Source organism: Limanda limanda, chromosome 23 (assembly GCF_963576545.1).
Source record: "Limanda limanda chromosome 23, fLimLim1.1, whole genome shotgun sequence".
NCBI lineage: Eukaryota > Metazoa > Chordata > Actinopteri > Pleuronectiformes > Pleuronectidae > Limanda > Limanda limanda.
In genome coordinates, this window is record NC_083658.1 from 3,588,467 (window position 1) to 3,615,479 (window position 27,013).

At 44.9% G+C, this 27,013-nt stretch overlaps 3 protein-coding genes and 2 non-coding genes across 9 annotated transcripts; 1 reads left to right on the top strand and 4 right to left on the bottom strand.

The window, feature by feature from the left end:
- The first annotated feature begins 1,149 nt into the window (after positions 1 to 1,149).
- Positions 1,150 to 7,504, top strand: fam117ba (family with sequence similarity 117 member Ba). Its single transcript, XM_061067344.1, has 8 exons — positions 1,150 to 1,196; positions 4,180 to 4,333; positions 5,371 to 5,454; positions 5,700 to 5,810; positions 5,952 to 6,095; positions 6,250 to 6,460; positions 6,550 to 6,670; positions 7,279 to 7,504. Exons 1-8 carry the CDS (start codon positions 1,150 to 1,152, stop codon positions 7,502 to 7,504), a joined length of 1,098 nt encoding a protein of 365 aa, XP_060923327.1.
- Positions 7,505 to 9,411: 1,907 nt separating this feature from the next.
- ical1 (islet cell autoantigen 1-like) lies at positions 9,412 to 17,701 on the bottom strand. 2 transcript variants are annotated; one of them, XM_061067174.1, is made up of 15 exons: positions 17,634 to 17,701; positions 16,487 to 16,519; positions 16,219 to 16,369; positions 14,959 to 15,031; positions 14,679 to 14,802; positions 14,358 to 14,556; positions 14,143 to 14,268; positions 13,939 to 14,037; positions 13,756 to 13,841; positions 13,328 to 13,377; positions 13,001 to 13,045; positions 12,626 to 12,838; positions 11,898 to 12,188; positions 11,663 to 11,758; positions 9,412 to 11,354 (listed from the first exon to the last, which is right to left on the bottom strand). In XM_061067174.1, the coding sequence occupies exons 2-15, from the start codon at positions 16,492 to 16,494 to the stop codon at positions 11,236 to 11,238; spliced, it is 1,680 nt and encodes a 559-aa protein (XP_060923157.1). In that variant the 5' UTR covers positions 16,495 to 16,519; positions 17,634 to 17,701; the 3' UTR covers positions 9,412 to 11,235. The 2 variants fall into 2 exon arrangements, with proteins under 2 accessions (XP_060923157.1, XP_060923156.1); XM_061067173.1 differs by having other exon boundaries at positions 9,412 to 11,357.
- Positions 17,702 to 17,968: 267 nt separating this feature from the next.
- Positions 17,969 to 26,871, bottom strand: LOC132996645 (ribosome biogenesis protein wdr12). Of its 4 annotated transcripts, XM_061066971.1 has the most exons (20): positions 26,726 to 26,871; positions 26,175 to 26,251; positions 26,009 to 26,061; positions 25,764 to 25,888; positions 25,544 to 25,680; positions 25,297 to 25,361; positions 25,074 to 25,208; positions 24,708 to 24,853; positions 24,353 to 24,479; positions 24,001 to 24,164; positions 23,778 to 23,912; positions 23,517 to 23,578; positions 23,277 to 23,428; positions 23,070 to 23,191; positions 19,910 to 19,981; positions 19,679 to 19,819; positions 19,470 to 19,575; positions 19,216 to 19,348; positions 18,835 to 18,907; positions 17,969 to 18,743 (listed from the first exon to the last, which is right to left on the bottom strand). In XM_061066971.1, the coding sequence occupies exons 1-20, from the start codon at positions 26,768 to 26,770 to the stop codon at positions 18,666 to 18,668; spliced, it is 2,148 nt and encodes a 715-aa protein (XP_060922954.1). In that variant the 5' UTR covers positions 26,771 to 26,871; the 3' UTR covers positions 17,969 to 18,665. The 4 variants fall into 4 exon arrangements, with proteins under 4 accessions (XP_060922954.1, XP_060922951.1, XP_060922950.1 ...); XM_061066967.1 differs by lacking the exons at positions 17,969 to 18,743; positions 18,835 to 18,907; positions 19,216 to 19,348; ... (1 more) ...; positions 19,679 to 19,819; positions 19,910 to 19,981 and adding an exon at positions 22,487 to 22,965 and having other exon boundaries at positions 23,070 to 23,185; XM_061066966.1 differs by lacking the exons at positions 17,969 to 18,743; positions 18,835 to 18,907; positions 19,216 to 19,348; ... (1 more) ...; positions 19,679 to 19,819; positions 19,910 to 19,981 and adding an exon at positions 22,487 to 22,965.
- Positions 24,238 to 24,319, bottom strand: LOC132997038 (small nucleolar RNA SNORD11B). Its single transcript, XR_009677151.1, has one exon. It is a non-coding gene; the product is annotated as a small nucleolar RNA SNORD11B (small nucleolar RNA).
- Positions 24,588 to 24,669, bottom strand: LOC132997037 (small nucleolar RNA SNORD11B). The gene has a single exon (XR_009677150.1). It is a non-coding gene; the product is annotated as a small nucleolar RNA SNORD11B (small nucleolar RNA).
- Positions 26,872 to 27,013: the final 142 nt, after the last annotated feature.

Consider the following 27,013-nt stretch of genomic DNA (forward strand, 5'->3'; position numbering starts at 1 on the left):
GGTGCATACAATGAACATAGAAACATAAAAAAACAATAAATACAACACACATAAGAAAAACAATAGTAATAATAAAAAAACAATATATATTTACTCACTATTTACTTCTTATTTACTCACTTTTTCTAATATTTATACAAGGTAGCATTTATTTAGACAAAAACATATCAAAAGATATAAAAGATAAAAGGTATAAAAAGTGAAGTAAAAGGTGAAATGCACAATGCCCAATGCAAAAAGCAAAACAGTGAACAGTGTAAAATTGCAATATGCAATGTAATACAGTGTAATATATATAATATAATAATATGTGTTAATTTAACACATCTTAGGGGTGTGGGGGCGGAATAAAAGTCCAAGTCAGGTGGGTTATCTTTATAATAAGTAGAATAAGAACAAATGAGAATACTTTGTATGGTGCCATGTTCTACTGTGACTTTATGATTAATGTAATCATACTAATGCAAGATTTCACTTCTTTAAACAATACATGTTGATCATCTGGGGGCCTCGTGTCCAGTAGGATTTGAATCTCTGGGCTTACAGACACTTGGATGACACCACAGAAACAGTGTGGAGGGGTTTGTTTTATTTATGTTGTTTTACTTCAGTTACTTCAATTGTACTGGTGTTGTGTGGACTCGAACACTTTCAGCTCCACTTCATTGACACAGTGGTGAGGAGATGATGACTGGATTCTCAGTTGTGGATGAACTCCCTCTCTTTATGGAGCTCAGGGTGGGTGTTTTACTCTGAAAGCGCCAGGCAGACGTGTCCCTGCTCAGCCCTCGCAGCTTCACACTGGTCCTCCTCCCGTCGTGTCAGCCGAGGCCAGCATCCCCTTCTCTCCATGTCCGTGTTGTTTCCCTCCGCTACCTTCCTCTCCTTCCTCTCTGCAGCCCGGTCGGCTCTTCGTCTTCCTCTCCTCTCGTAGAAGAGCCCGAGTTTCTTCTGCTTCTCCCGGAGCTCCAGGTGCATCGCCGTGCTCCTCGATCCGTCGCGGCGCTGCGCATCAGCCGGGAAGAGAAAAACATCCATCCCCGGCGAGGAGGAGGAGGAGGAGGAGGAGGAGGAGGAGGCGAGGTGCGAGCACAACGACGCCCATTTTGACACCTCCTGAGTCGGGGACCACGTCTCGCTGTCCTCACCATGTCCTGCCCGGTTGTTCTTCTCTCCACCGGAGGTTCCCCTCGCCTGTAGCCTCTCCTGGCCGCTTCTCGCCCGCCTTGCCCGGCAGCATCTTCGGCGACCACCCCCGGGGGACTGGGGGCTGCTGTGGAGCTCCGACCTCCCTGGAGGAGCAGGTCTCTCTCCTGCAGGTGAGCTCGCTCCTCCTCTCATTTCACACATTCAAACCCAACCTGCTTCCCTGTGCACGGTGCTCGTGTGTCATGCCAGGTTGTGGGTCCGTGCATTGTTGTGATAAAGCTGCTGTTGCATGCTCAGCTATAGTAAACACGTCTGGCCTAGATTCTGCAGCGGAGCAGGCTGCTGCTGGGAGATGTGACTCACACGGAGCCATCCGCATCCCTCACCAGTGTTATCGTGAAATTTATAACGAGGTTTTATTATAAACAAGTGCAGGTTCATGTGATCTTCTTCCTTTTCATTTATGTTCCATTGCATTCAAAAGGCTCTGATTTAATTTGGCCGTCAAATGTGCAAAAGCAGGTGAATAAACAAAAGCTTAAGTAATCAGCATCAATATAAATGTATATCATTTAAATTGGCAAGAATAAGCTTGTTCCAAATCTCAAATGTGAATATTTGCAGTTTTCTCTCTCTCTCTGCTCTAATATCTTAAATGTCACATTATTATTTATAGTAAGTGTAAAGACAGATTTTATTTTAATCTTAGGTAGATTCATAAATTATAAATATTTTCATGTTGTTGTTATTGTTATCTCCTCACTGCGCTTGTGCAATGCAGAAGCATTAAATTGATATATGTTGGACTTTTGTTGTATGGATATTGATGGAAATCATAAAGCAGTAGTTATTCTGTTGAGTGTTGGTTAGACGTCCTTTTAGGCTTTATTGGGAAACACCAAATCAATGGGTGGAGGAAAGTGTTTATTTACATCCTGTGTAACAGATTAGTGTGTGTGTGTGTGTGTGTGTGTGTGTGTGTGTGTGTGTGTGTGTGTGTGTGTGTGTGTGTGTGTGAGCCGCCACTTTTACCCCGAGCAGATCAATAAAGTGTGAACTCACCTGTTTCACATTCACACCGAGATACTGCCAAGTAACGTCTCTGCATATCATTACTATGAATCCATATAGAGAAATACATCAGCAGGCTGAGCCACAGCCACACACAGCCACACACAGCTACACACAGCTACACACAGCTACACACACCACACACAGCGTTACTGTGCGCCTGCAGTGCGGTGTAGCAGACTGCTGATTCGTGTGCAGAGTCTGAAACAGGAAAATCAGCCGTCAAAATAAAGAGAGGAGGGGCGTTTAGACTGCTGATCGCCCAAACCCATGTTTACTTACTAACACACACTCACACACACACACACACACAAGCGCAGTCAATGGAGATCAGTCAGCAGCGTTCCCTAGCAACAGTGATGTGCGCTGGTCAGGGCCCATGCCAAATTTAGCCCTGCCAGTCGGTGCTGTGTGTTTGTATGTGTGCACACATGCTTCATCTGCAGGATTGTGTTAATAGGACTGGCTGGCTCCTCTGTTCCCATTGAGACAACAACACCCACAGTGAATATATATCTATCACAGCTTTCTGTCTTCAGCCAGGGGATCCACATCCATCCATGGGACCTGTCGTTTGTGTGTGCGTGTTTATAATGTTCATCTCTCCTCATTGTTGCTGCATCTCCTGAACCAACATCATATAAATGGTGACTATTGATAGACATAGATTCAAGATTCAAGATTCAAGATTCAAGATTCAAGAATCTTTATTGTCAAATGCACAGAGATAACATGAAGCAGTCGCTGGCATTGAAATACTTGGGTCACAGGCTCTCTTTAAGCAATGCTCAGTAGTTGCAACCAAAAAAAAAATAGAAATAGTATAAAATAGAATATCAATAAAATAGAATAAAATAGAATATCAACAAAATAGAATATCAAAAATTTGAAATAGAAAAAAAAAAAAAATATATATATATATATATCTAAATATATATCTTTACAGATGAGGAGAAAAATAAAACAACAATAGTTCAATTTGTGCAGTAGTGCAAATATTCAAATATGCTTATTACGGTGCTGGTGCAAATATGCAGATAGATAGATAGATAGATAGATAGATAGATAGATAGATAGATAGATAGATAGATAGATAGATAGATAGATAGATAGATAGATAGATAGATAGATAGATAGATAGATAGATAGATAGATATATAGATATATAGATAGAAAGATAGAAAGATAGATAGATAGATAGATAGATAGATAGATAGATAGATAGATAGATAGATAGATAGATAGATAGATATATAGACAGATAGATAGATAAATAGATAGATAGACAGATAGATAGATAGATAAATAGATAGATAGATAGATAGATAGATAGATAGATAGATAGATAGATAGATAGATAGATAGATAGATAGATAGATAGATAGATAGATAGATAGATAGATAGATAGCAGAATTTTGATGTCGTGCATCTGTTAGATTCTCTTTATAACTTTCCGATGCGAAGCTGTAATTTGCGATGCGAATGTGCTGACGCTGCCCCCGGTGGACCCGAGCACCGGGGTCAACTGGTCAGAATCAGGCACCTGCCCTCAGTGATCCCAGCCCCACCCCTCCACCCCCACCACCCCTGTAAGCTGCTCTAATGCCATTAACCCAGGGGGCTGTGAGGGACTTAGACGGGGCCATATCCGCTCGGCCCAGGATGGATTAACATCAATCTGGCAACACACCCGCGCATAGACACACATGCAAATGCACACAAACCTAGACAGAGCAAGACGTCCAGGAGCTTATCCCGCAGGCCGACTGTGTGTCTGTTGATTTGTTGACGTGTTTACCATGTGCTGACTTGTTTACATCTAAAGACCCTCCCTCATTAAGACGCCTCTCTCTCTCTCTCCTCTTCCTCCTCAGACAACATCAGCGGCCTTAACCCAGCACACCTCCCTGTGGTCCTGCTCCGCGCCCTGTGGCGTCCCTCCTCCCTCCCTGCCCCAGCTCGCTGCTCCTCATTCTCCTCTCGGTCTCCCGCCACCGAGTCCAGCTGTGGCCCTCGCAGGGCGCGCTCGCTGGCTCTCACCTGACTGGTCCCTGGCCTCAGGACGACAGCCAGGACCACCACGCTCCCTACATGAGGGACAAGGCGACGCAGGTGAGAATTAACTTTTTTTGAATTTGATTCTGGTAAATATTTTGGAAATTTTACGGCAAACCCATTCTCTTGATGTTGAGATAAGGCAACGTGTGCTTCTTTTACCAATGTCTGTGAAAAATGTACTGGTATATAACTAAGGAATGGAAGTGGTCCAGGAGTAGAGTCCTGAGGAACGCCACGTGTTGATGGTGCTCTGTGAATATGGCAGCTCAGCTTTCTGTCAATTTTTGTGTTCATACAAAGTCGTACTGGACGCTCTCCGGATGTACTGTATGTGTGTTTATGCTGCAGACGATCAATGCAAAGAGACGGAGAGATGTTGCAGACGCTTGCATCATCCCTCTGCTTTGCCTCTTGACTGTCAATCAGTGACGGACTTTAAACCAAACTCATGTCAAACAGCAGCTGAAAGATATTTAACAACGGTCAAACAGAAGTTCGCTCTTCATAAGGTTGCCTCAGGTCAAATCTGCTGCTCTACTTCTAACACTGAGGTTTTACCCTCACACACACACCTCTGCTGTAATCGTTCTTAACTCCAACGAAGCTTCTTTACTGTTTCTGTTAAGTACTGTCAACAGTGCCAGTGTGATTGTACCAGCAGCCTCGGAGCTGCTCCTCTACAGGGAAGTGTTTCCCAAACATTTTAGCTTTAGATGGAGCGATCACAGGTCACGACCCCAGCGTGGACATGACTCATCTGCAGATCTCCTTCTCACAACGTTACATTTGAAGGATGGATGTCTCATTAAAAATAGTACAATTATCTTTCTGACATGTTCAAAAGAAATAAAATACTCAAGTTCCAAGCTAAAAGTAGATAATATTCCAGCCCCTGTTGGTTGTCTTTAGGCTCCTTGGGTTTGGAGCCGTTGAAGTCACAGAGTATGAAGATGTTTTAGGTTGTTAGGACTGGTCCTGATGTGCGTTTATTAATCCAAGTCTGTTTTTCTTTTGGTTGAGTCTCATGATTTGGCTGTTTAATGCTTGTGTGTTTCACATTGTGTTGTAACCAGTGTGCGTTTGTGTCTCAGACCCCCAGGGCCTGGGCAGATGAGAGGAGGAGGGGCTCTCACAAACGCTCGGCCTCCTGTGGGAGCACCGACCAGCTCAAGGAGGTCAGTATTGTATTCTGCTCTTTGAACAAAACAAACAACCAACTGGAGAGAAGCACTCTCCGATGTGTTTGTGTGTTTATTTTTTGATACTGTCCTCATTACACTGCAGTTTTCTTGGAAGAGGTTGTTAAATAAATAGCGGTGCATTGTGTGTGTGTGTGTTTTGACCTAATGCACAGCCATTAATACTGCATGTGTATACTGTGTCTGCATTACAGCCTCTCTCTCTGTCTGAACCTGCACAGATTGCCAAATTGCGTCAGCAGCTCCAGCGCAGCAAACGCAGCAGCCGCCATCGGAGGGAGAAGGACCGCAAGTCTCCGTTCAATGGCAGCCACACTATCATCCAGTCCCAGGTGGGTGCAGGAGAGTCGGTGTGCGTGTGTGATCCCAAGTTTCTTGCTTCTGAAACGTTGCTCTGGCTCACTGCAGCTGGAGGAAAGTCCGGTGCTCAGTGCGTTGATCTGTATTAAAGCCAGTGTTTGTGTGTTCTGCAGTCGCCGATGCCCAAGACCATCCTGATCCCCATCCCTATCTCCAAGTCATCGGCCCCCCGCTTCCGCAACAGCATGGAGGGCCTCAACCAGGAGATAGAACGCATCATCATCCGAGACACCCCCGAGAAGGAAGAGCCCATCGTTGTGAGTTCCCCTAAGATTTCACTTTTTCGGCTCATTTATAAATGAGGCCTAAGGGTTCACACACCATCACCGGCCGGGGATTAAGCCTCAGAGCGATGTTGTTATTGTGACCTCATTTGTGTGTGTGTGTGTGTGTGTGTGTGTGTGTGTGCAGCCACAGGACGTTCCAGATGGGCACCGTGCACCCCCACCTGTCCCCCCGCAGCAGCGCAGCAGCAGCACGCGCAGCATCGACACGCAGACACCCTCGGGGGGCGGCCTGAGCAGTAACCATAGCAACTGCAGCAGCCGCCCCGACTCCATCTCGCCCTCCTACCTCACCGTCCTCAACGACACGAGCGGAGGCAGCCCCTACGAGGAGAAAGGTGACGAAGCGCACAGACGCGCACACATCTCAGCGGGTGCGTGTTGCCCACACTCACTCATGCACGTGGTTTTCCTCTGCTGTCCACAGAGCTCGGACCCTACTCGCCGCTGCCCAAGTACGCCGCCTCTCCCAGACCCAACAACAGCTACATGTTCAAGAGGGAACCTCCAGAGGGCTGCGAGAAGGTCAAAGTGTTCGAGGAGTCCATGTGAGTGGGATGACCAAGCATGCACTGTTAGATCTCACAGGACGTCAGCAGCATAGATATATATAAAGACTAGATGTCTAGATGGCGGCCATCTTGCCAGAGGTTGCTCGCTCACCCATTACATTGTGTTGGTAAATAACCATAACTTGCTCAATTTTCAACCGATTTTGAAACGGTCTGGTTTGTTATAAACGTCAGAGATGTAGATGTGACACTGCATACTTGTGAATAATTATGTTATTTTCTAAAAAATCTTAATAATTTATGCAGTGTCATAACTACATCTCTGACGTTTATAACAAACCAGACCGTTTCAAAATCAGTTGAAAATTATGATTATTTACCACTACCAACACAATGTTATGGGTGAGCGGGCAACCTCTGGCAAGATGGCCGCCATGTGGTGACCTCCGTTGGCCGGCAACGCAGACGAGACATCTAGTCTATGGTCAGCAGACCCCAGACGATGGGGTCAGACGTGTCTTGCCCTGGGCTTGATGTTTTATTTTAGAATAGTCTGACATTTTGTGTTTTGTCTCTCTGAGAGTTCATCTGCAGTTCATCTTTTCTAATGTAACTCGTTTAACAACCCTGTCTCATGTTTCCAGGCCCAAACATCTGCAGAACATCCCAACCTTCCTGTGTCCCGACCGCAACAAGGTCAACTTCATCCCCAACAGCGGCTCTGCCTTCTGCCTCGTCAGCATCCTCAAGCCCTTCCCCCCCGCCCCGGAGCTCAGCTTTCGCCCCGGGGTGGGCCTGCGAAGCCTGTCCCCGGCCCTCGTGCCTCTGTCCACCCAGCCCTGCCTCCTGGAGGAGCCCGAGAGCTTCTGACCGGGTTCTCAAGTCGCCACAAAACAAGCATCCCCCCCCCCCTCCTCCTCCTCCCCCTTTCCCAACGAAAATCAGAAAACATTTGAAATTAGGAAACAACCCTCCTGCTCCAAAAAATGCCTTCAGCATGCCAGCTACGCTCTCTCTGATGTCCTGATCTTGTTGAAAAGTGCTTCCCACTGCCTCTCCTCCTCAGACAACTCCGACTCGAGAGCCCTGCAGCGCCGTGCGGGCGTGTGCAGCCGACATTTCATCGCTTTCTTCTACCTTTAGTGCTGGTTATGTTCCTGTTTTTTGGGAGGAAAAGGGTAAAAAAAAGGACAGACTCTTTTTTTTTCATCGTATTATACCATGGCGCCTTTCCACGGACATATCTCTTTTTCTATATGTAGTTATTTCTCTTGATATGAAATATGCCTTCCATTACGAAAAAACAAAAAAGGCTGCTGGTTTCCTTGGCGACCAAGAGATTGACAACAGAGGCTAATTCTGGTGCTGCCTGATATATCGTAGCAAAACCTGAAGAAAGGTCGTGAAAAGGAGAAGTAAAGAAAACGTGCCTGATTTTTTTTAGACCGCTCAGTTTCTCCAAACCAGCTTAGTGCTGCGATCGTGTTCACTCATGATCTTTGCACTACGGTGGCCATAGATACACACAGAAGAACAGGGCCAGTCTGAAAAAATACAAGCGAGGAGGTGCAGTCTCCACGCTACCTTTAAACCATCTGTTTTGTACTTGAATCAGCCTGTGACACAGGAGCTGGTTCAAGCTGACGCCTTTGCTTCACTAACTGGTAGCAGCGAGCTGGGCCCCCTGCTGGCCGCTGTGTGTATCTATGGGAAACACAGGCCAGGGCTATGGTGTGTGCAGCGTGTTCGACCTGTGTCTGCTTCCCCGGCGCCAGCCTTTTGCTCGCAGTGTCCTTTTGTTTTACTCCAGCACCATCACGACCACCCTCCTTCTGTTCCTCCTCTCTTCTCTTCTCTTTTCTTTCCCTCACTGTCACTGTAAAGCTGATTTCCTTCCGTCCTGCTCAAACTGTGTTGTTGTGAAGCATGTCCAGAGGGGCCGGGTCCCGCCGCTGCAGGACAGGCCTCCTCTGGCTCTGCCGGGCCCTGAGCACGGAGAGGTCATGACCCCACGTGCGACACCGAGCTACACTTGGCGGCTGCGGTGTCGTGCCACGGGACCCAGACCTCACCACGCCTGGGCCCGTCCTCCTGTATATGTCATTACCACTTGACTGTGCCTGCCACGGTGGGGATAGGAATGTACTGGATCTGTAAATATAGAGGCACACTGTGTTTGTATTATCAGCTGACAAAGATATGTATCTGAATGAGTCGATTATTGTACCATATAATACCCGTCACCCCCAAAACCTCGCCCCTCCCGTCCCCCTGCTGAGTACTGTGAATTACTACGTCTCATTATTGTGAATGATTATGTATTTATTTATCAGACCGGAGTGTAATTGGGTCTTCAGAGAATTTTAATCAAGAATAGGTCACATCGTCCATCTCAGGTTGTAGTGAATAGGACACGAAAAGAGAAGATGTACTTAACTCCTCAGCGCACACTAACGAGTCTACACGACGGCACCAGAGCGAACCAACAGCTGCTGTGTCTGTAGCCGCACACGGCAGAGATCCTGGGTGATGTAAACCTGTAGCAGTAGTCAAGAGGTGCAGAGAGTCCTGTTCCAAAATGAGATATCCACTTGCTGAGAAACAATCACACCCACAGAGACACGGTTCAACATGTTTACAAGAAATTCTAAGTAGCTTGAAAGAACAGATTCACCAACGTGGAAATACTGATTGATTTACAACTTTTCTTTTTCTTTTCAAAGTGGATAAGCAGCATTTTGGAATGAGGCTCGACGCAAGAAAACTCAACACTAGGATTCTCTGTTTGCTTGTCCAGTTTATTGGAAACAGAACTGCCAAGTTTTCATCTGTTTAACTCCTCCAGTCAAAATAAAAAGGCATAGTTGAATTAAATGAAGCATCTGTGATTGACTTGAGAAATACATTCTTGTGGTTTTTGAAAGTGTGAAAATCAACGGTAGAAAGTATAACACACGAGCTGACATCAGTTTAAGCTTGTGTAGAAAAGCAGATACTTCTGTGCAGATTGTATACAAAGAAATCCCTCCCATAATGCACTCTGATCGCACAATCACTCAGGGTTTGACATCTCAACCTCTGTTTTCCACTTTATCAATAACATACATTATAGGAGGTTAAATAAAAGAAACATTCATAAATGTTGATTTCCCGACAAACAAATTGAATAATTCGGAATTTCATCCACTACAGGTAAGGAAATGTATTTCATGAGGTGGTAACAACTCTCCAGTGTTCATCCTGTTTTAATATCTTTCCAAAATCCAACTGTGCAAATACAACACACAGCTCATAATATTTAGTATTTTACAGTGGTTGTTTTTTTAGTGTTACTTTAGTGATATAATCTGAAAATAAATACATTTAGCTGCATCTTAGGTCCTGTTATTTTTAGGATTGTATTTCAACCCACTTAAAATAATTACATCCCTTTATCTAACGTTAAAACTTCCTTCAAGAGAAACTGAAATAAATGTTGCAACTCATCACACATTCTTCTTGGCCTTGGACTGTTGTGATTGTGAAATCTCGACGACCGACGGGAAATGATTTGGTTTCGAGCGCTCAGCCCAACAGAATCAGGGATGAGCGTCAGAAAAGGTCATGGACCGGGGGCCGTCGTCACAGACGCCACGAAAAAGACCTTCCAGTATCATGAAGCTGATGAGTAGATCAACAGGAACAGATAAAAAACTGTTTGAATTAGTTATTTGATAATATAAAAACATAGCAATGACCAAAAACAACTACGGCGCCAAATCGGGATCCAAATGAAATCGAAAATCCAAGATGGCCGCAGCTTTATCTGGGATGTTTTAGCTTCATTTCCTCACAATTGAGCTATTAAATTATTTAATTATTAAATGCTCCACTGTAGAGGTTGCATGTAATTCAGATCCAGAATACCTGAACCAAGCCGCCTGATAACCAGCATCATGATACTTGAGGGTCACTGTTCTTATTGTGTGCAAATTCAGTCTAGTGACAGACACAGGGTCCCGTCTCATGGTGACAATCATGTGCTCCTACATGTAACTACATTACAGATTAAATACACTTTTATATCCTGGGTCCCTTGTGATGTGTACACACGGCAAACGGACCCACACCCAAACAACGCAAACATGAACTTAAGACGGAGAAGCACACAATGCTGTTCAAAATAAACAAGTAACCCAAACGCTCACTCTGCTCCACAGACACTGCTGAAAGCTAATAGTGAAAAGTAACACAAACCGCACAAGGCTTGCTGTGTGCGCAGGAGTCAGTGGCTCCTTGTGTAGTTCTAACAGTCTTTTTCAGCTGAAGAGGATGTTCAACAACAGCGTCTGGCTCCACCGACAGTTTGTTTTCTCCAGTGTCAAATATCGTCCTCCAGTGTAACATCATCAAGAGTATTTGCAGTTGTGTAGTTGCGTAGAATGTTTGTCTCCTTGTAACAGAAATGCATGTGTGTTTCACTGTAAGTGTGAGATCGTTTACTTGGGTGTTGTCATGGAATCGCAGTAATCCTTGGACAGAAATCATACACTGTAACACAGGCGCACACACACACACACAAACACACACGCACACACACATACACAAACAGAGAGAGAGCTTCAGGCATTGAGCAGCTCATCTGCAGAGCGTCCTATGGCGTCTGGGTTGGAAAGAGGGTCCAGGTCTGCAAACAGGTTGAACCAGGCAGACATGTCTTTGGATCCACCTGAAGCTGCTGCTGCTGCACACACACACACACACACACACACACACACACACACACACACACACACACACACACACACACACACACACACACACACACACACACACACACACACACACACACACACACACACACACACACACACACACACACACACACACACACACACACACACACACACACACACAGATCATTAGAAACCGTAACACTGTTTCAAAGCAAAGTGAGATGATTGTTTAGGGAAACCTTAGTGATCTTGAGACAAGGTAACCATCAGGACAACAAGTAGAGACAAGAACACACACTGAGAAGGATCTTACCATCAGCAGCTGAACTTGGAGGCAACTGAGCTGATTGGTTCTGATTCGGAGACGCCTGGAGGGGCGGAGCTTTAAACATAGGCGGGGTTGACCAGCCTAACAAGACAAAGCAGGGTTGGAGAAATGATAATAGACCCTGGTATTTTTTATGCCACAACGCAGCTGTATCACGTAGACTAACCAGTCAGTGTTGTGCAGTGAGCTCTTTCCTCCAGCAGAGTGCAGTGTGACTAACCTGTGGCGCTCAGACTGTGATCCAGCAGCTGGGAGGGCAGGAAGCCTGCGGGACTGGGCGGACACGCTGCTTGCCCACTGCTGGTTGGTGCCGTGCCTGCAGGAGGGACAGCAGGAGGGTCAAACATCCCGAACGCATCCTGCCACTCTTTGCTGAACTCGTCGCTGGCTCCAGGGCCCGGGCTGAGGAGATCATTGAGGAAAGCCATGTCTCCCCTCTCACTGTCCTCCTCATCTGGTCTCAGCCCCGTCCCTGCAGGGTAGGACAGACCGCCCGAGAGCAGACTACCACCTGGAGAGGAAAAGGTGGAGAGAGAAGGAGCTTTAGAAGATCATACACAGCTGATTCTAGAAAGGCCGAACATGTCAATTTGTTACAAAGCAACAGACGCAGATGAGAAGGTAAAGTTTGACCTCGAAAAAGAGAAAAGTACAGTGAAGAGACAATTATGTTGAGTAAAGCCTTTTCAAAGCAAACAGGATTAATGATCACTCTCAAAATATCCAGAGGAGACTTAGAAGTGCAGCAGATGTTCAAGCGTTCTTCCTGAATGACAAAGTTGAAAGGAAAAAAAAGCCTCTTGCAGCAGTCAGGACAGAATCAAGACATCAAGAGCAGGAAAGCTGAAGTCCAACCGAGCCAAGTCAAAGGGGAAGAGGAGAACCAGTGAGGCAGCTGGAAGTTTGAATTCACAGGTGGAGGAAGCGGTGGACAGGCAGCTGGTTTACCGGAGGCAGGCGGCTCAGAGAGGCTGGACTGGAAGCTTTCAAAGCCCCAGAGTTCACTCTGGTCTCCAGCCTGAGGAGGAGGCAGGAGCTGGGGCTGGAGTGGGGCACTTGTTGGGGTCGGGAGCTGTGGTAGTGTTAAACCACCGGCCGCCAGCATCAGGTCCTCATCAGGGCGCGCTGGCGTTCCGCTGAGATCATGCACACCTGAAGTGGCTGTGGAGGCATTTTGGTGCACTGAGATCAAAGTATCATAAAGCCAAACGGTATCTGATCCCAAGTCAGCAACAGGAATCGCAATGTACACGTTCAAACTATTTACACAAGCTTGTGCATTAACAATGCTGTTTCTATCAACTGTTCTTAACACACACTTACCATAGTCAGTGGTTTGGCCGTCTCCATCAAAGCTGTGACCAGTGTCTGGGAGAAAAGGCACATTAAAAGAATAAAACTCTTGATTCATCCAGACCAACAGATACACATTTTGTCAGACTAGAAGAGGGGACACCAGTTCGGATCAAACTAAACAATCGATTGTTTTTTTTGCGGTGAGAAAACACTTATTTTGGATCGTTCTGACTTTAGGTCCAATAGCAGAAAGTCTGGACATCATTAAACAACAGAGGAAGCAAAAGAAGCAGCTTGCAGGGTTGCGTGCTGTCATATCCTACAACAATGAAAGGTTTGGAGGGCAGTACGGACCTATGTCAGAGGCACTTCCTAATGGCTTGTCGTCATCCAAGGACACCAGACTGGGGAATGAGAAAAGGACAAAAAATGAAAAAGTGCCTCACTTCATCAAGCTTTCTATATTTAGAGATACAGTAACCTCTCTTTGATGCTGAGCTGCTGTTAAGAGGCACACGTTTTGATCTTCTAAAGCCCTAAACTATTACATAAGTACCTGCTGTCAGCACACACACAAACACACATGAACCACACACACACACACACACACACAGTAAACAAGGGCATGCCATTAGCCTAATATTTGAGGAAATAGCTGAGGTGATGACACAGACTATATTTGATTTGTTAATAGCTTACACAGGATATAATCCTTTTCTGATAGTGTGAAACGATATTTTCACTTAAAGAGAAACCAACATGTGTGTTAATTGTGTTCTCACTTGTCTGTGTTGCTCTGCAGAGTCTTCTCCTTTTTATCCAACTGTCTCTCCAACTCTGTGATCTGCTCCAGTGGATCCCGCAGGTCCTGTTGGACAAAGTATTTAAGAAAAAGCTTCAGCTTCGAGGAGTTTGTCCACCACTGTCACAGAGCTACTCAGAGTCACTTCTAAAGTTTGATGTACCTTGAGTGTGGTGAACTGGTATGGAACGTGTCCTTGAAAGGCCTCGTGGATTGCGGACATGGCGTGGGCTGTCTTCTCCCAGAAATGCAGCAGAGTGGTCTGTCATGGCAGGACAGCAGGATCAACACGGGCAACCAGCAGGTGAACACATCAACAGGCTTGGCCCACACTTCATCGTTCAACCATTACTATTCATGAACTTACCTGGTAGGTACAGAGGGAGTGGGAGAGCATGTTGCAGCGGCTCGCTCCCAGCATGTCCACCTTCTGACACACATCATTCTTCAGCTTCTCAAACTGGCTCTTCGACCCTCTGACCTGGGCTTGGACCTGACAACAGAAAGACCAAACACAAGATGATACATCACTGACGGTGATTACCCATCAGAAATCTTCAGTTGAAGTGGCCTTCCACCGACCTTACGGAACTTTTCCAGCTGTTTGTAGGTGTCTGGGTCCAGTTCTTGGGATATGTCTTTCATCCAGAGCAGAGCTCCTCTGTACTCTGTGCGAGATTTCTCCATACGAGAGACAGTCAGCAGCGTGTCTGCGATGGCGCGTCGCCTGAACGTATCCACTTCCTGGTACAAACGTTGCAGTGGTGGGCAAAGGGCCATCCTTTGGAAAAAAAATTATAGATAAGGTTGAGTAATTGAAAGCTTAAGATTATTTGAAATGGATTGCATATTCATTAGTTTAGCACATAATCACTGGTTTCATTGATTTCTGCTGCTGCTGACCTCTGCTTGGCGGAGGTGCACAGGGCCTTGCTGGTGACATCCATCATGTTGCCGGCCTTGGTGCGATCATGTTCGCCCTGGAAGTGCAAAAACAGGCCGAGCTCGTTCTCCTCCTGAGACAAGCCTGTTGTGCAAGGAAATGTCAAAGATTTTATAAATCAACAAAATCCAAGTGGACTTCCAAGTGTAAAGATCATTGTTCATAGGATTTCAATGAATCTAAGACAGGAAAGATGATGGTTATCATCAATAACCATTAGTTATTAGTTGTGTCACTCACGTGTGATCCTGTGCTGGTACCTCTCGATCACCTTCAGCAGCTCTGTGCACGTGGACTGAACCAAACGGAAGAACTGCAGAGACACACCAGGTCAGAGTTACACACAAAAAACAAGTAACTAAAAGAGGTTCGTCTTGAGACCTTTCAGACTTTGTTAAAGTTTGTTATTAAGTGAAAATATAAAGAGGTGGAAATACGAGAGCAGAGGGAGGAGACGACGTAGAGTTACTGATTAACTCTTGTATCAACACTACCTACTTTCAGCCTGTGTGCATCAGCAGAAGCTAAACACCTGTCTGTGTCCAACTCTGACCGCTCCTACACAACACACCTTTCTTAAAGCTTATTAGTGATATGAACATAACTCGCCGAGCTCATCTTCATCTAGTGGCTCGGTCTGTGTCACAGCAATGTGGTGGTCACTACATATACAGGTGCTCATCACTACTTTTACTTTTTTCTCCAATTGTGAGGTTCCTTGTCTCATCATCATCACAGGTGAAAATGAAGGATATAAATAAAACAAGCCATGCAGTTGAGTTCACTTTCAATACGATCAAAATGTGTAACACAAATATTGACTCGATCTTATTTGATGTTCCATCCAAGAAGCTCACAGGTTGCAAAGTAAAAGCTGCTGATATGACACTTGAAAATGCATGTGGTAAAAGCCAGATTAGCATCAGGTTGTCCTGGTGATTTTAGTGCTCGGCTGGGTCACAGGAAGCTCGAGGTCAAGATGACGTTGAAGAAGACAGATCTCCTTACAGTTTTCTATTCCTCTTTCAATGCTGTCCCCTGTTTTCTCATTCTGTCTCGGTCTCACAGGGACATGGAATCATGGGACAGTGAGAGCATGAGGACATAAGAGGCCTGATCTTGTTCCACAGCAAACAAAAGCCTCTCAGTACATCTCAGTGAAACATTATCCCGTCCCCGTCACACTGGACCAAACAGCTAAATGCCAGCCAGGTGTCCGCCAAGCCAGCCTGTCCACTATCATGTGTTGCACCGGCGAGGAAGGACTCGAGAGGCGGAGGGACACGCTGTACTCTGCCAACTTCATTTTCACAGCTCTCATGCGGCGAGAGACATATCACGTCTTATCACACTGGCAAGAAAATGACTGTGCAAACAATGGGCACCTTGTGACAACAGACTGAAACCAGCATTCTGAGCTACAAACAGTGGAGCTGCATGAGCTACTTTCAGAGCCGAGTGTTCCTGTCAATAACAAACCTAAAACTCCTCCTGTCCTACCTCCAGCTTGGCGTCCAGGTCAGCGTCGGACGCCACCACATACTCGTCCTCCTTCTTGCCCGTGGCTTTGATGAGGACCTGCTTGGTCTTCCAGAACTTCTTCTGCATGCGCGCCATCACCGAGCTGTCGCTCAGCATGTCCCCTGCAAACCTGGAACACAGAGCAGAGGTTCAGTGGGGAGTCGTGTTTCTACATGGCCGTGAAGTTCTGCTTGAAACAACAGTTGTTTCATATCATAATAACAGAACCACTGTTGTTAACACATACCCGTCCATCCTTGGATATTTGCCCTTTTCTGTTCTGAAAGAAAAAAAGAAGAAAAATTCATCAATGACCAAGTTCAAGTCTTCATCTGAGGGGCGGCAGACTTAATGCAAACTTATTTGTATTGCATATTATCATACAAAGGCCATTTAATATGCTTTTCAGACATAAATTAAACATAAAGGTTAAGATTACAAGCATAAAAAGGGGTCAAATGTTTTTTCAAAAGTATATACGGTATTAAAAAACTAATTATAAAACAGATGATTAAATGAAGGTGAAAGACTGGATGATTAATTGAAGGCTCTGGCAACCGAGCGTTTTGCTGCTGTCCATCGGGAGCTGGTTCCAGGAGGAGGCAGCCGTGGCTAAATGCAATTACACCCGGTTTAATTTTAACTCTATGCATCACGAGATAGATTTGTCACGCCTTTATACATCTGACATGTCAGAGATACAGACTGGTTGAGACAGAGAATGTCTCCTGTTAGATGACCTTGATCTCAGAGTTTGAGATGCTGAAATGCAGATGTAGTTGCACCTCTGATATTCAGATTCCCATCCAAGCAATGAGTTTAAATAAGAGTGAGTCAAACTATTAATGAATAAGACGCCACTACTTCACCTCTGATGGGTTTTTTCCTGTTAGATTTAGCTGAGACGAAACAAACCATCACCACCAGCTGTTCCTCCACTGGGTTATAACCGAGCTATAGCCTTTATCTCGGGTTATCTGCGGCTGGATCAGGTAGCTACAGGCTAAAGAACGGGCTAATCTAATATGGTTCCTGGGATGTGACGTCCACCTGGAGACAGGGGGAGGGGGGTGGACTGAGGGAACAGCTGTCTGTGGAGCAGGTGTCCACTTCCAGTCCAAAACACACAGACAGACAGGAAATACAAAGCGTTGTTTATCCAAATTGTGGCAAATAGACAGAGACGAGTTGATGAAATATAAAAATAAACACAAGGGAACCTGCTGCAGAACGTAGAGTAGCTTGTGTGCTAGCAGCAGTTAGCCGTTAGCTGTCAGTGTCGTGGCCGAACCAGCGAACCTCCGGTCTCCATGTTAAACTCTTCCTCCACCCAGCGGGGTCCTTTAGGTTCCTACAGGTCTGATATTCAACACGAAGCTTCGTGTGAGCTGTACCTTGTTGTGGTTCAGGTTCAGCTCGGTGACGCTCCTCTCCCGACAGACACCATCATCCTCTGACTCACTGCAACAGGATATGCTAAGTGGCCGCGGCGCCGTCCGGACACACGGGGGCGCTGTTGGGAAGGTCCGCGCCAGAGATCGTCTCGAGTTGAGATGCGTGCACACATTTAGTAAATTTACCCACCTCAAACTTTTATGTGTTTGTGTGAACTTAACTTCAGGCAGATCTGCAAACTGCATGAAATCTGCTTATGAGATTTAAATCCATGCAAACTCAGTTCATAATGGGATCCAGATCTAATGTCATCAAACAATATAGGATGATGAAATAAATGTGTTATATCCTGTTTATTCATTATAAGATACATATAGTCACTCATGACATTACTTTGCTAATTCAGTTGTTTTTAAATGGTCATTAAGTGTTTGTTTAAAATGATTCTACCTCGAGGAAAACAAAAGAATAACACTCACTGGTCACTTTATTAAGAAAACCTTACTGATAATGAAAAGTCCCTTCGCTTCCACTACAGCCTCATGATGTTAAAAACTTTCCTTTGACACAACTTCATCTCGTAATTTCTGCAGATTCTTCTTCTGCAGATTCATGCTGGAAGGTTCAACTAATCTAAATGAGCCTGTCTGGAACCAGCAGTCTGGTCATGTAACATTAGATAAACCTCCTCATGTGTATCTACTGGATTTTAAGCATTGCACTAATGCCACATGCCAATGATAATAGCACGAATGAGCAGATGTACAGAAATAAAATGAAATGCAACGTTGAGTCCAGGTGGCAACATTTTCAGAGAGGACATATATTTATAATTTTCTTGAGTTACAGGGAAACAAAGAGGACCCACAATGAAATATGTGTAAAAACTGAATGGGGTAAAAACAACCAGGACAGTGAAGAACAAAGCAAACAAAGTTTCTACAATTCAAAGTTCTGCCACGCTGATTGTGAATGCGTGCAGGTCTGTCCATTCTGTACATCCGTGGTGATGGAGTCTCTGAAGTCCTCGTCTACGCCCCCGCGTCTGTCTGACAGGCTGCGTACTTGTAGGTGTACAACTTGTTATCTGCTCCTCCACTCAACATCAGCTAAAAGACAGAAAAGAGAAAACATCGGTTTCATGTGTCAAGTTCAAGCGAGGTATCGGAATCTTTGAAGAGAATTACTGGTGTGTCTTACCCCGCTTTCTGTCCAGTCCACACAAAACACTTTGTCCTCATGGGCTGCCAGATCGTACAGAGGCGCCTTACAACTGGAAGACAACACGGCAACAATGGGGTGTTAAACGTATTCACTGGATTCCTCTAACCAAGAAGATTGCACAAGCGAGCCAAATTTTATTCTGACAAAGACAGGAAGCTTGTTCCAGACACTCGCAGACAGCTCTTTAAGTGCAGAGTGAACAGGATGTCCTGCTCGACATAAGCAACCTTTCAAGCTTATGCTCTTAATGAAAATAGTCTTGATGTAGCAGAAGAACAAAAGAGGGGAACATGTTTCCAACTTCTGATTAAAACACAAATTCAACAAAGTCTCCAGTGAATTATAAGCTGCACAAACCTTCTGGTGTCCCACAGTTTGACAAGGTTGTCCAGGGAGCCAGAGACCAGCTGGTGCTCATGTGTGGGCGCCCACTTCACGGCGGTGACCCAGCCAGTATGAGAGGTGAGCGACAGCAGCACCAGCGACCCGTCTGGACAAGAAGAGACATTTATAGCAAAGCTGCTTGTTTTTTCATTTATAGATTTTTATGACATGCAGAGAAACTTATCTTTGACATTGATATATCGGTAGGCTTGTGAGATCAGTGGTACCTTTGGTGCGGGGGTCCCACAATCTGATGTGTCTGTCAGCGCTCCCAGAGGCCAGTCGTCGACACAGGGGGGAGTAGGAGATGCAGTTAAACACTTTACTGCCCGTCTGTGGAAAGGTCAAAAATGTCAGTTTAGCAAATGTAGCGGACGAGAGCCTAGCGTCATTTCCGCCTCTGCACTGTCATCGTGTCTTTGGCAGTGCAACTCACCAGCGTTGTCTTCACTCCTCCAGTCTCGATATCCCACACACGGATGGTGTGATCCCAGGATGCACTGCAAACCTCCTCACTGTCGCACCAGAGGACGGAGGACACCGCCTCGTTGTGGCCGGACAGCGTCATCAGGGGAGTCTGTGTCAGTGGGACGACATAAAAACCTCAAACTCTGACGTCCCTTCACATGTAGCATCCCACATATTCAGTTGAACGTTCTGCCCTCACCCTGGTCAGGCCGAGCTGCTGAGTCTTCTGCTTCTTCCTCGGTCTGTCAGCAGGTTCTTCAACCTCGTCGGCCTCATCTGTGGGCACTGATAGCAGAAGAAAAAGTGGTCACTTGACATTTGCTTTTTGGCTCAGTGATGCTCAAGACTCCTTCGATCACTCTTGGTACCTACCTGCTGACCAGATCTTCAACATTTTGTCCCAGGAGCCACTGCAGAACTGAAAGGAAGCAGCACAGACATTAGATACATGAATTATCGCCTGTTTTGGACTTGTATCCTTCTTCTTTTCCGTTCGTTAAAGCTTTACCTTTGAGGCAGTTGGGTCTGTTGCGACGGTGTCAACGCTCGCTGTGTGTCCCCGACAGCAGTGTCTGGCTTTCACCTTGTTCTTCTCCGAGTTCCACTCCCACATCAGGATGGTTTGGTCCATAGAGGCCGTCAGAAGCAGAGAGGTCAAGCCATCTGCCAGGAGAACACCCACGGAGAACCTTTGAGAAACACTTATGACAGCTAACAGCAGAGTGAAGGTCTATACTTTTGTCCCGCTCACCTCTTTTAACCCAGGCTACATCTTTCACTACATCTGTGTGTCCCGCCAGTGTCGTCATCGCCTTGCCTTCCAGAGACCAGATCCTGGCTGTCTTGTCGTATGACCCTGTTAGAATCCTGCATAAACACAAGTGCCACAACAAAGATAATTGGACTTCTGCATTTCAAATTCACGATCAAACATTTCCAACACACACAGTAAACCTCTCATCTCACCATTCAGAATCTGCATCGAGGGAGCTAATCCAGTCGTCGTGCATTATACACTCCTCGGGTTCTGGGGCTGTGATCCGCTCCACATACTCGATCTCCACTACGTCTTCCTGAAACATACACACAAAATAATTGTTATGCTGCTTATTTGTATATTTGTGTTCAAACACAGCACATCTGCTCGTGCTGGGGCGCTGAGGTTGGTCCTACCGTTGAGATGCCTTCTGTGTCCATGTGAAAGGACAGCGACGACCGCAGGAACTGACTCCTGACCAGGAAGTCGAAGTCCACTTTGTCGTGTGAGGCTGTGGAAATACACATTTATATTCAACATATTACACCGTCAAATGATAAGAGGTGTAGATAAAGGTTGGATGAATAGGGGTGATCCTAGAGTCAGTAGAAGTCATGATTGTTTAATAAAATAATTCAACTTTTGGAGGCTGTGCTGCAGAATAGTCTGTTTTTACCATTTTTAGCCAACAGCAGCTGGTTGATAACGTTGCTGAGGTCTCCCACTTCAGAGGCAGCAGGGATGGAGAAGGGAACATCATCTACAACAAACCTACACACACAGACACACACAGACACAGACACACACAGACACGGACACACACACGAGACCAGAGGTTGTCAATCAAATACACTCCTAACATTTGCGTTTAGTTGAATCATTTGTCAATTAGCACAGGAAGCTATGCTAGGGTTGCATAATTTAGCTCAGTGAATAAACAAGCTAAAAACATGAGCGTGTGGCTGGATGTGGACAGTGGTCATAAGCTAAGTTACAGCTAGTTAGCCAGCATGCTAACACCTTCCAGCTATCTGGCTTTAGGGACTCGGAGCTCACCTCTGGTCCTTGGTGAAGAACCTCGCCTGTAACTGCGACATGTTTCTTCCTCGTGTGTTTCTCTAATAAACCAGTGACTCGTGTGATTCCCAGTCTGATTCTGCTCCTTGAACACACTCCTTCCTGTCGAGCAGCTCAGCCATGTGCTAGAGAGCCAGGCGCTGCAGCAGAGCACAGATACAATCCATCGAGCAGATCGGTGCTCCTCCAGTGATGTCTGCCGATCATAACTTCACATTTTGAAGAAGAAAACTGGATATATTGATATTTTATTAGGTTTTAAACTAACAAGGGAGTTTCTTAAGTGTTTGTTGCAAAAATTTGAAATAGAAAAATGGTCTTTAAGTGCTGTAGTACGATGAGATGGATCTTAATCAATGTATCTTGCATTTAAAATGAATTTACATCAGAAAAATGTATGAATTTTGATTTATTTTCACCCAGACAATCAATATTTATGTCCCATAGATTGATAGAGATTCTTAATTTTAGCAGCCCACGTTAAGATTGAGGATTTAATCGCATTCAGTTTGTATTTATTCATTCTTATTAAGGGATAACAGAACTTTTTTGGTACAAGGAAAACTCTCCAATTCATGCCTGACCTCATTGGCTGCCAATCAAAATTAGGTTAATTCTTATGATTCCTTTAATAAAATAAAACCATCTCAAATATCAGGTTTGGTACTTATTGGTGACCGGGAATTTGACATCAAGGCCTCAAGACTCTGGAATTCCTTGGTTGAGATGACTTTCAATAATCTCTTAAAAAAGCCAAACGTGGCCTTTAACAAAAGTTGTATTAAATACTTTTTATTCCCATAAATTATATAAAGCACTCCTCAACCTTGTTTAGATATCTGATATAGAAAGTTATTCGAGGAAAAACTACACATCGACAAATTATGAAATCTCACTTGATATCTTATTAACGACAACATTGTATTCAATCAAACCACAAAATTTGAGCAAGGAGTTTTATTTCCCCAAGGCAGATGTCCACAGTCTTAGACAATAAAAATACTTATCACCAGAAAACTGAGTAATGTTGGAGCAGGTTGCTTTGCATTGAAATGGAAAAATCATGTCTGATACAGATTTGTTCACAAATAAAAACAGACATAAAACAGAGCAGAAGGTTACAAACTTATTCATCTTTAAAAAAAAAAAATAGATTTACATTTCTCACTTTATGACTGGACACTGGGATTAACTCCACGTTTCACTCAGTTATAAAACGTTGACCAAATTATCTTATATATTCTCCCTGCTGTTAAGAACAAATCAATTGAAAATTATATAAATGTATGTCACAAAACTAAAATGGCATAAAAACTAACAGAATATATACACAAACATGGGCTTAATTGTTGTTTTCAGTCATCGTCTTCCTCCTCCTCCTTAACCTTCTTTTTCTTCTTCTTCTTTTTCTTTTCTGTCGACTGGAAAGAGACAAAGATGGATGGGTTAAAAAAAAATATACTGAATAAAAACAGTGGAAAACTTCTTTATCTTTAAGGACCCATCTTTAAAAACATTATTTCACCTCTGGTATTGCTACCTCCTCCTCTTCCTCCTTTGGTTCCTCTACTGCCGTTTCTGCTTTCTTGTCCTTCTTTTTCTTCTTTTTCTTGGGAGTCTCCTCCGCTGCCGCTTCTGCTTCTTCTTCTAAAGATTCAAAACACCTTTTAGAATCGTAGACCCGTGCTGATATTGAGACAGAGGATTACCTTCACTCTTATAATTAACCCACCTTCTGCTACTGGCTCCTTTTTGGCCTTTTTGGATTTGGCCGCAGGCGTTTTAGGCTCTTCAGCCTCCTCCTCCTCCACCTCCTCAAACTTCCTCTTCTTTGAGGTGGAGGGAATAGTAGAATCGCCAGCTGGATCATAAATTCTTACTTCACTGTGGAGAGAACAATATGTGTATTAAGCAATTGCACATGGAAATATATGATTTAACCTAAGAAGAAGAGCCATTTGTGACTATTTACCTCTTGTGCTGGTATTTGTCTGCCTGTGCCATCGCTTTGCCTGTTCCACTTATTCTTCGGATCTGAAAAGAGATTGTGGAAGAGACAAGATCAGACGAGGCACCTAGATCCATTAACATCGAGAGGTGGACTAAATTAAACGGTGGTCTTTAAATCAGATCCAACGACAAATGCAACTCAATGTTGGTCTTGTCCTTTAAGTGAAAGTGAGAATGTGACATATGGTCCTCAAATGGTAAATATATTTTTGGTTATACTTACTCCTTTATCCTCCAGCTGCCGCAGCCTGGCCTCCAGCTTGGCACGGTTCTCTATTCCCATTTCTGCGTTTGTGTCTTCTCCCAGGGCATCATAACGAATAGCCAGTGATGCTTTAGCCGCCAGCATTCTGGAGATCTGGTCAGAAAACAAGAGTTTATTTCCTCACCATCAAACAGGAGTCACAAGCCGTTGTTTAGTCTCTGTAACTTTTTCTTTAACTCACCTTGCCCTTGTTCTTGGCAGTGGTCTGGCCCACTAGAGAGGCATGGTAAATGAGACCGTACTTGGGTGTGTCTTTGCGGGTCTTCAGGGCTCTAAACAGAGCCTTCTCTGCTCCGAGGATCTGCACCGTGGAGGCCGGATGCTTGGCCAAATTCAGGAGGGAACCTTGGTAACAAAGCAACAAGACAGACGTGTAAATCTGATGTTCTCACGAGTACCTGCACACAGATCCTTCTACCGCAAGCTCAGATGAGGTAGTGACTTAAAAGCATCAGGTGTTTTCAGGAAAGTTGACTATGTCATCATCATCACTGCTTGCTTAATTCTCAAGCAGGCGATTCTCAATCACTTACCAGCATGTGAGATGAGACGGGCACCAACCAGCTCACCCACCATTACAGTCAAGTTGGGGGCGATCGCCGTCATTCGGTTCTTGAGGTAGTCGTACAGCTGAGTGCGATAATCTGAAATATCAATCACCTGTGGGGAGACAAATTGGGAAAGATTCATATTACAACTGCCAGCAGATAAACACTCAGATCAGTGGTACAGGCCTATCCAGTCGTGAAGAGTGGGAGTCGTGGCATGTGACTGTTCAGATGAGGTAGTGACTGAAAACCCACATGTTGTTTCAGGAGTAAGACAGATGTCGTCATCATCACTACTGTCACTTGAGCTCAACACGAGTTATAGAAAATGGACACACACCTGATCACAAAGGTGCCTAATGTTGCCGATGTCTTGTTCCGACACTTCTGTTCCCATGGAGATCTCAGCAGCCAGTTTCAACTCGGCCTCAATTTCCTCGGGGAGAAGGTCCGACAGGTCAGAGCCGGCCACGTTGGTACGAAAACCTGCAGGCACAACAAAACATTTGTATTGCTTAACAATAATATTGGCCATTTTAAGTTTGCGTAAAAACTGCTCTGGAAAAACAATTGTACACATGTACAGTTTGGTCAAGACAAATGGGTTGCATGCCTCTTAAATTCATGGAGGTTTGATACTATATCGATCCACCTTGAATAGCAGTGATATGTTATGTTAGTAATAGTAAAGTAAAGTAAATTTTACCGATTTTGCGGACAGTTTTGCAGTAGATCAAGTTGTCTGTGATGACCTTTCCCATCTCTGGGAAGTGCCAGCCGTACCACTCTCTACAACGCATGATGTAGTTGTTGAGCTCTTTATCCAGGTCATCAAGAAGAGCTGAAGCAACACAAAAAAATGTCTTCTTAGTCATCAGTGCACGTGAAACTAAGACCAAACAGTTAAATGGGAAGGAAATACAACTTACAAATGGCCTGAACAATCATAGTATCCACTTTGTCCGGACTGAACTTCAGCTTGTAGCGTGACAAACTAGAAACAGACAAAAAAGCATTCGTTAACACGTGAACAATTAACAGTTCTACATTACAGGGGGGAGCCAGTTGCCTCAGCGGTAGTGACGAATGCTGTTAGGAATCTACAAGGGTTTTCAGACAGCAGGTGTAATCAGCGGCAAGAGTTGTGTTCACATAACATTGTATCGAGGTACCAACCTGTGAGCCAACCCCAGAGACATGGCACTGATCTCCCTGGGAGGAAGTCCAGTGACGAGAGCCTCGATCTGGCTCCTGATGCATCTCATCAGTTCGGCCACAGCAGGGTTGTGGACACAGCTCAGGTCCATCTTGTCCTGTAAACCAGAGCTTGTTAGAGACTCAACTCCTGCGAGTAATGCTTCATTTCTGAATGCAAAGCAAACGTCTGGTCACTTACTTTTATAACGCCACCTAGTTTGGCGTCGCTGATCGCCAGCTGCTCGTGCGCGTCCTTGGCCACGACCTTCTTCAGCACTTTCTTCAAACTCTTGCCCATTTTTCCCTCAACAAGGGCAGTGACAGCTGAGAGAGGGAGGTTAAAAACACTGCATCACATACACCTTCATGAACCAGTGCAAAACACCACATCACAGACCTCGTGTGAGAACTTGAGTAATGTGCAAAGACGTCATGTGACATTACCTGCCAAGGCCTCTGTTGTGTCCTGAAACTTCTCAAAGTGCTTCAGCTTCACACTGGCAGGGGTAAAAAACAATAAAAGAGATAAGTCACACTTCGATATGGACACATAACCTATCAATGACAACTACATGGTTGCATTGTGATTACAATAATTGCTACTACTTACATTTTATTCGCCTTTTCAGGAGTTTCAAACTCCTTGTGCAGGTTGTCGATCTCCTGCAGCTTGGCTTCATCGAGGACCTGGAAAATAAAGCTTTCAATTAGCTTTCATGAGTCTGATCAGAGCACTAAACATTTCTAAGTGCAAATCTTCAAACTTAGGGATAATGTCAATTTCACTGTTATTCTGTATTTTTTAATCAGGATATCTATCAAAGACAATTCCACTTTGAGTGAGAATATTCTTCTGTGATCAGTAGAGTCACTGAAGTTAGCCTCAGTGTGCACACGTGGTGGCAAGGCCCACGTGAAAGCTAGCTTAATGCTAACCTGTGCGTTAGCAAAGAGGAGAAATCCAGCAAAAATAACGGTATTACGCACATCCACACACTAGAACACACTTTACACGACTATTTCATCCAGTTTGCTCATTAGCAACAATGCCACGAACATGTGAGCGTGCATGAGGTTGCTAGCAGCGAGGCTAACTCGAGCTAGCTGAAGTAGCTACTGCGTTAAAATAACGTTTTAACTGTGAGGAAATAAAACACGAACCTTGAAGATCGCGTAGCCAGCGGCTGTTTCGAATAACACGAGCATTTTGGCAGCGGCTCGGTTCTTGTTCGTGAACTTTTCACTTGTTCTCTGCGCAGGAAGCGTGCACGTTCCCCGCTGTCCACGCTGCTGCTGCTCCCTGAGTCTGGAACACACGCGGCTACACCCGGAAGCTGCCTGGCTGAGCGGTCCCTTCAGGCCCCGCCCCCCGGAAGCAGACGTGGTCGTGTGATTATTGATATGTGTGCTTAATAAGATCGCTCAACACACTTTGATTTAGTTGCAGCG

Excerpts from the sequence above, each read along its gene's own strand:
- fam117ba (XM_061067344.1), top strand. The coding sequence starts at position 1,150 with ATGTCCTGCCCGGTTGTTCTTCTCTCCACCGGAGGTTCCCCTCGCCT. Across the intron at positions 6,461-6,549 it reads CAGCCCCTACGAGGAGAAAG|AGCTCGGACCCTACTCGCCG; the intron begins GTGACGAAGCGC and ends TGCTGTCCACAG. Across the intron at positions 6,671-7,278 it reads AAAGTGTTCGAGGAGTCCAT|GCCCAAACATCTGCAGAACA; the intron begins GTGAGTGGGATG and ends TCATGTTTCCAG.
- ical1 (XM_061067173.1), bottom strand. Across the intron at positions 14,803-14,958 it reads GTACCAGCACAGGATCACAC|GCTTGTCTCAGGAGGAGAAC; the intron begins GTGAGTGACACA and ends CTTGCACAACAG. Across the intron at positions 11,759-11,897 it reads TCACAGTCTGAGCGCCACAG|GCTGGTCAACCCCGCCTATG; the intron begins GTTAGTCACACT and ends TTGTCTTGTTAG.
- LOC132996645 (XM_061066971.1), bottom strand. The coding sequence starts at position 26,770 with ATGCTCGTGTTATTCGAAACAGCCGCTGGCTACGCGATCTTCAAG. Across the intron at positions 19,576-19,678 it reads GAGGAGTGAAGACAACGCTG|ACGGGCAGTAAAGTGTTTAA; the intron begins GTGAGTTGCACT and ends ACCTTTCCACAG. Across the intron at positions 18,744-18,834 it reads TGGACTGGACAGAAAGCGGG|CTGATGTTGAGTGGAGGAGC; the intron begins GTAAGACACACC and ends TCTGTCTTTTAG.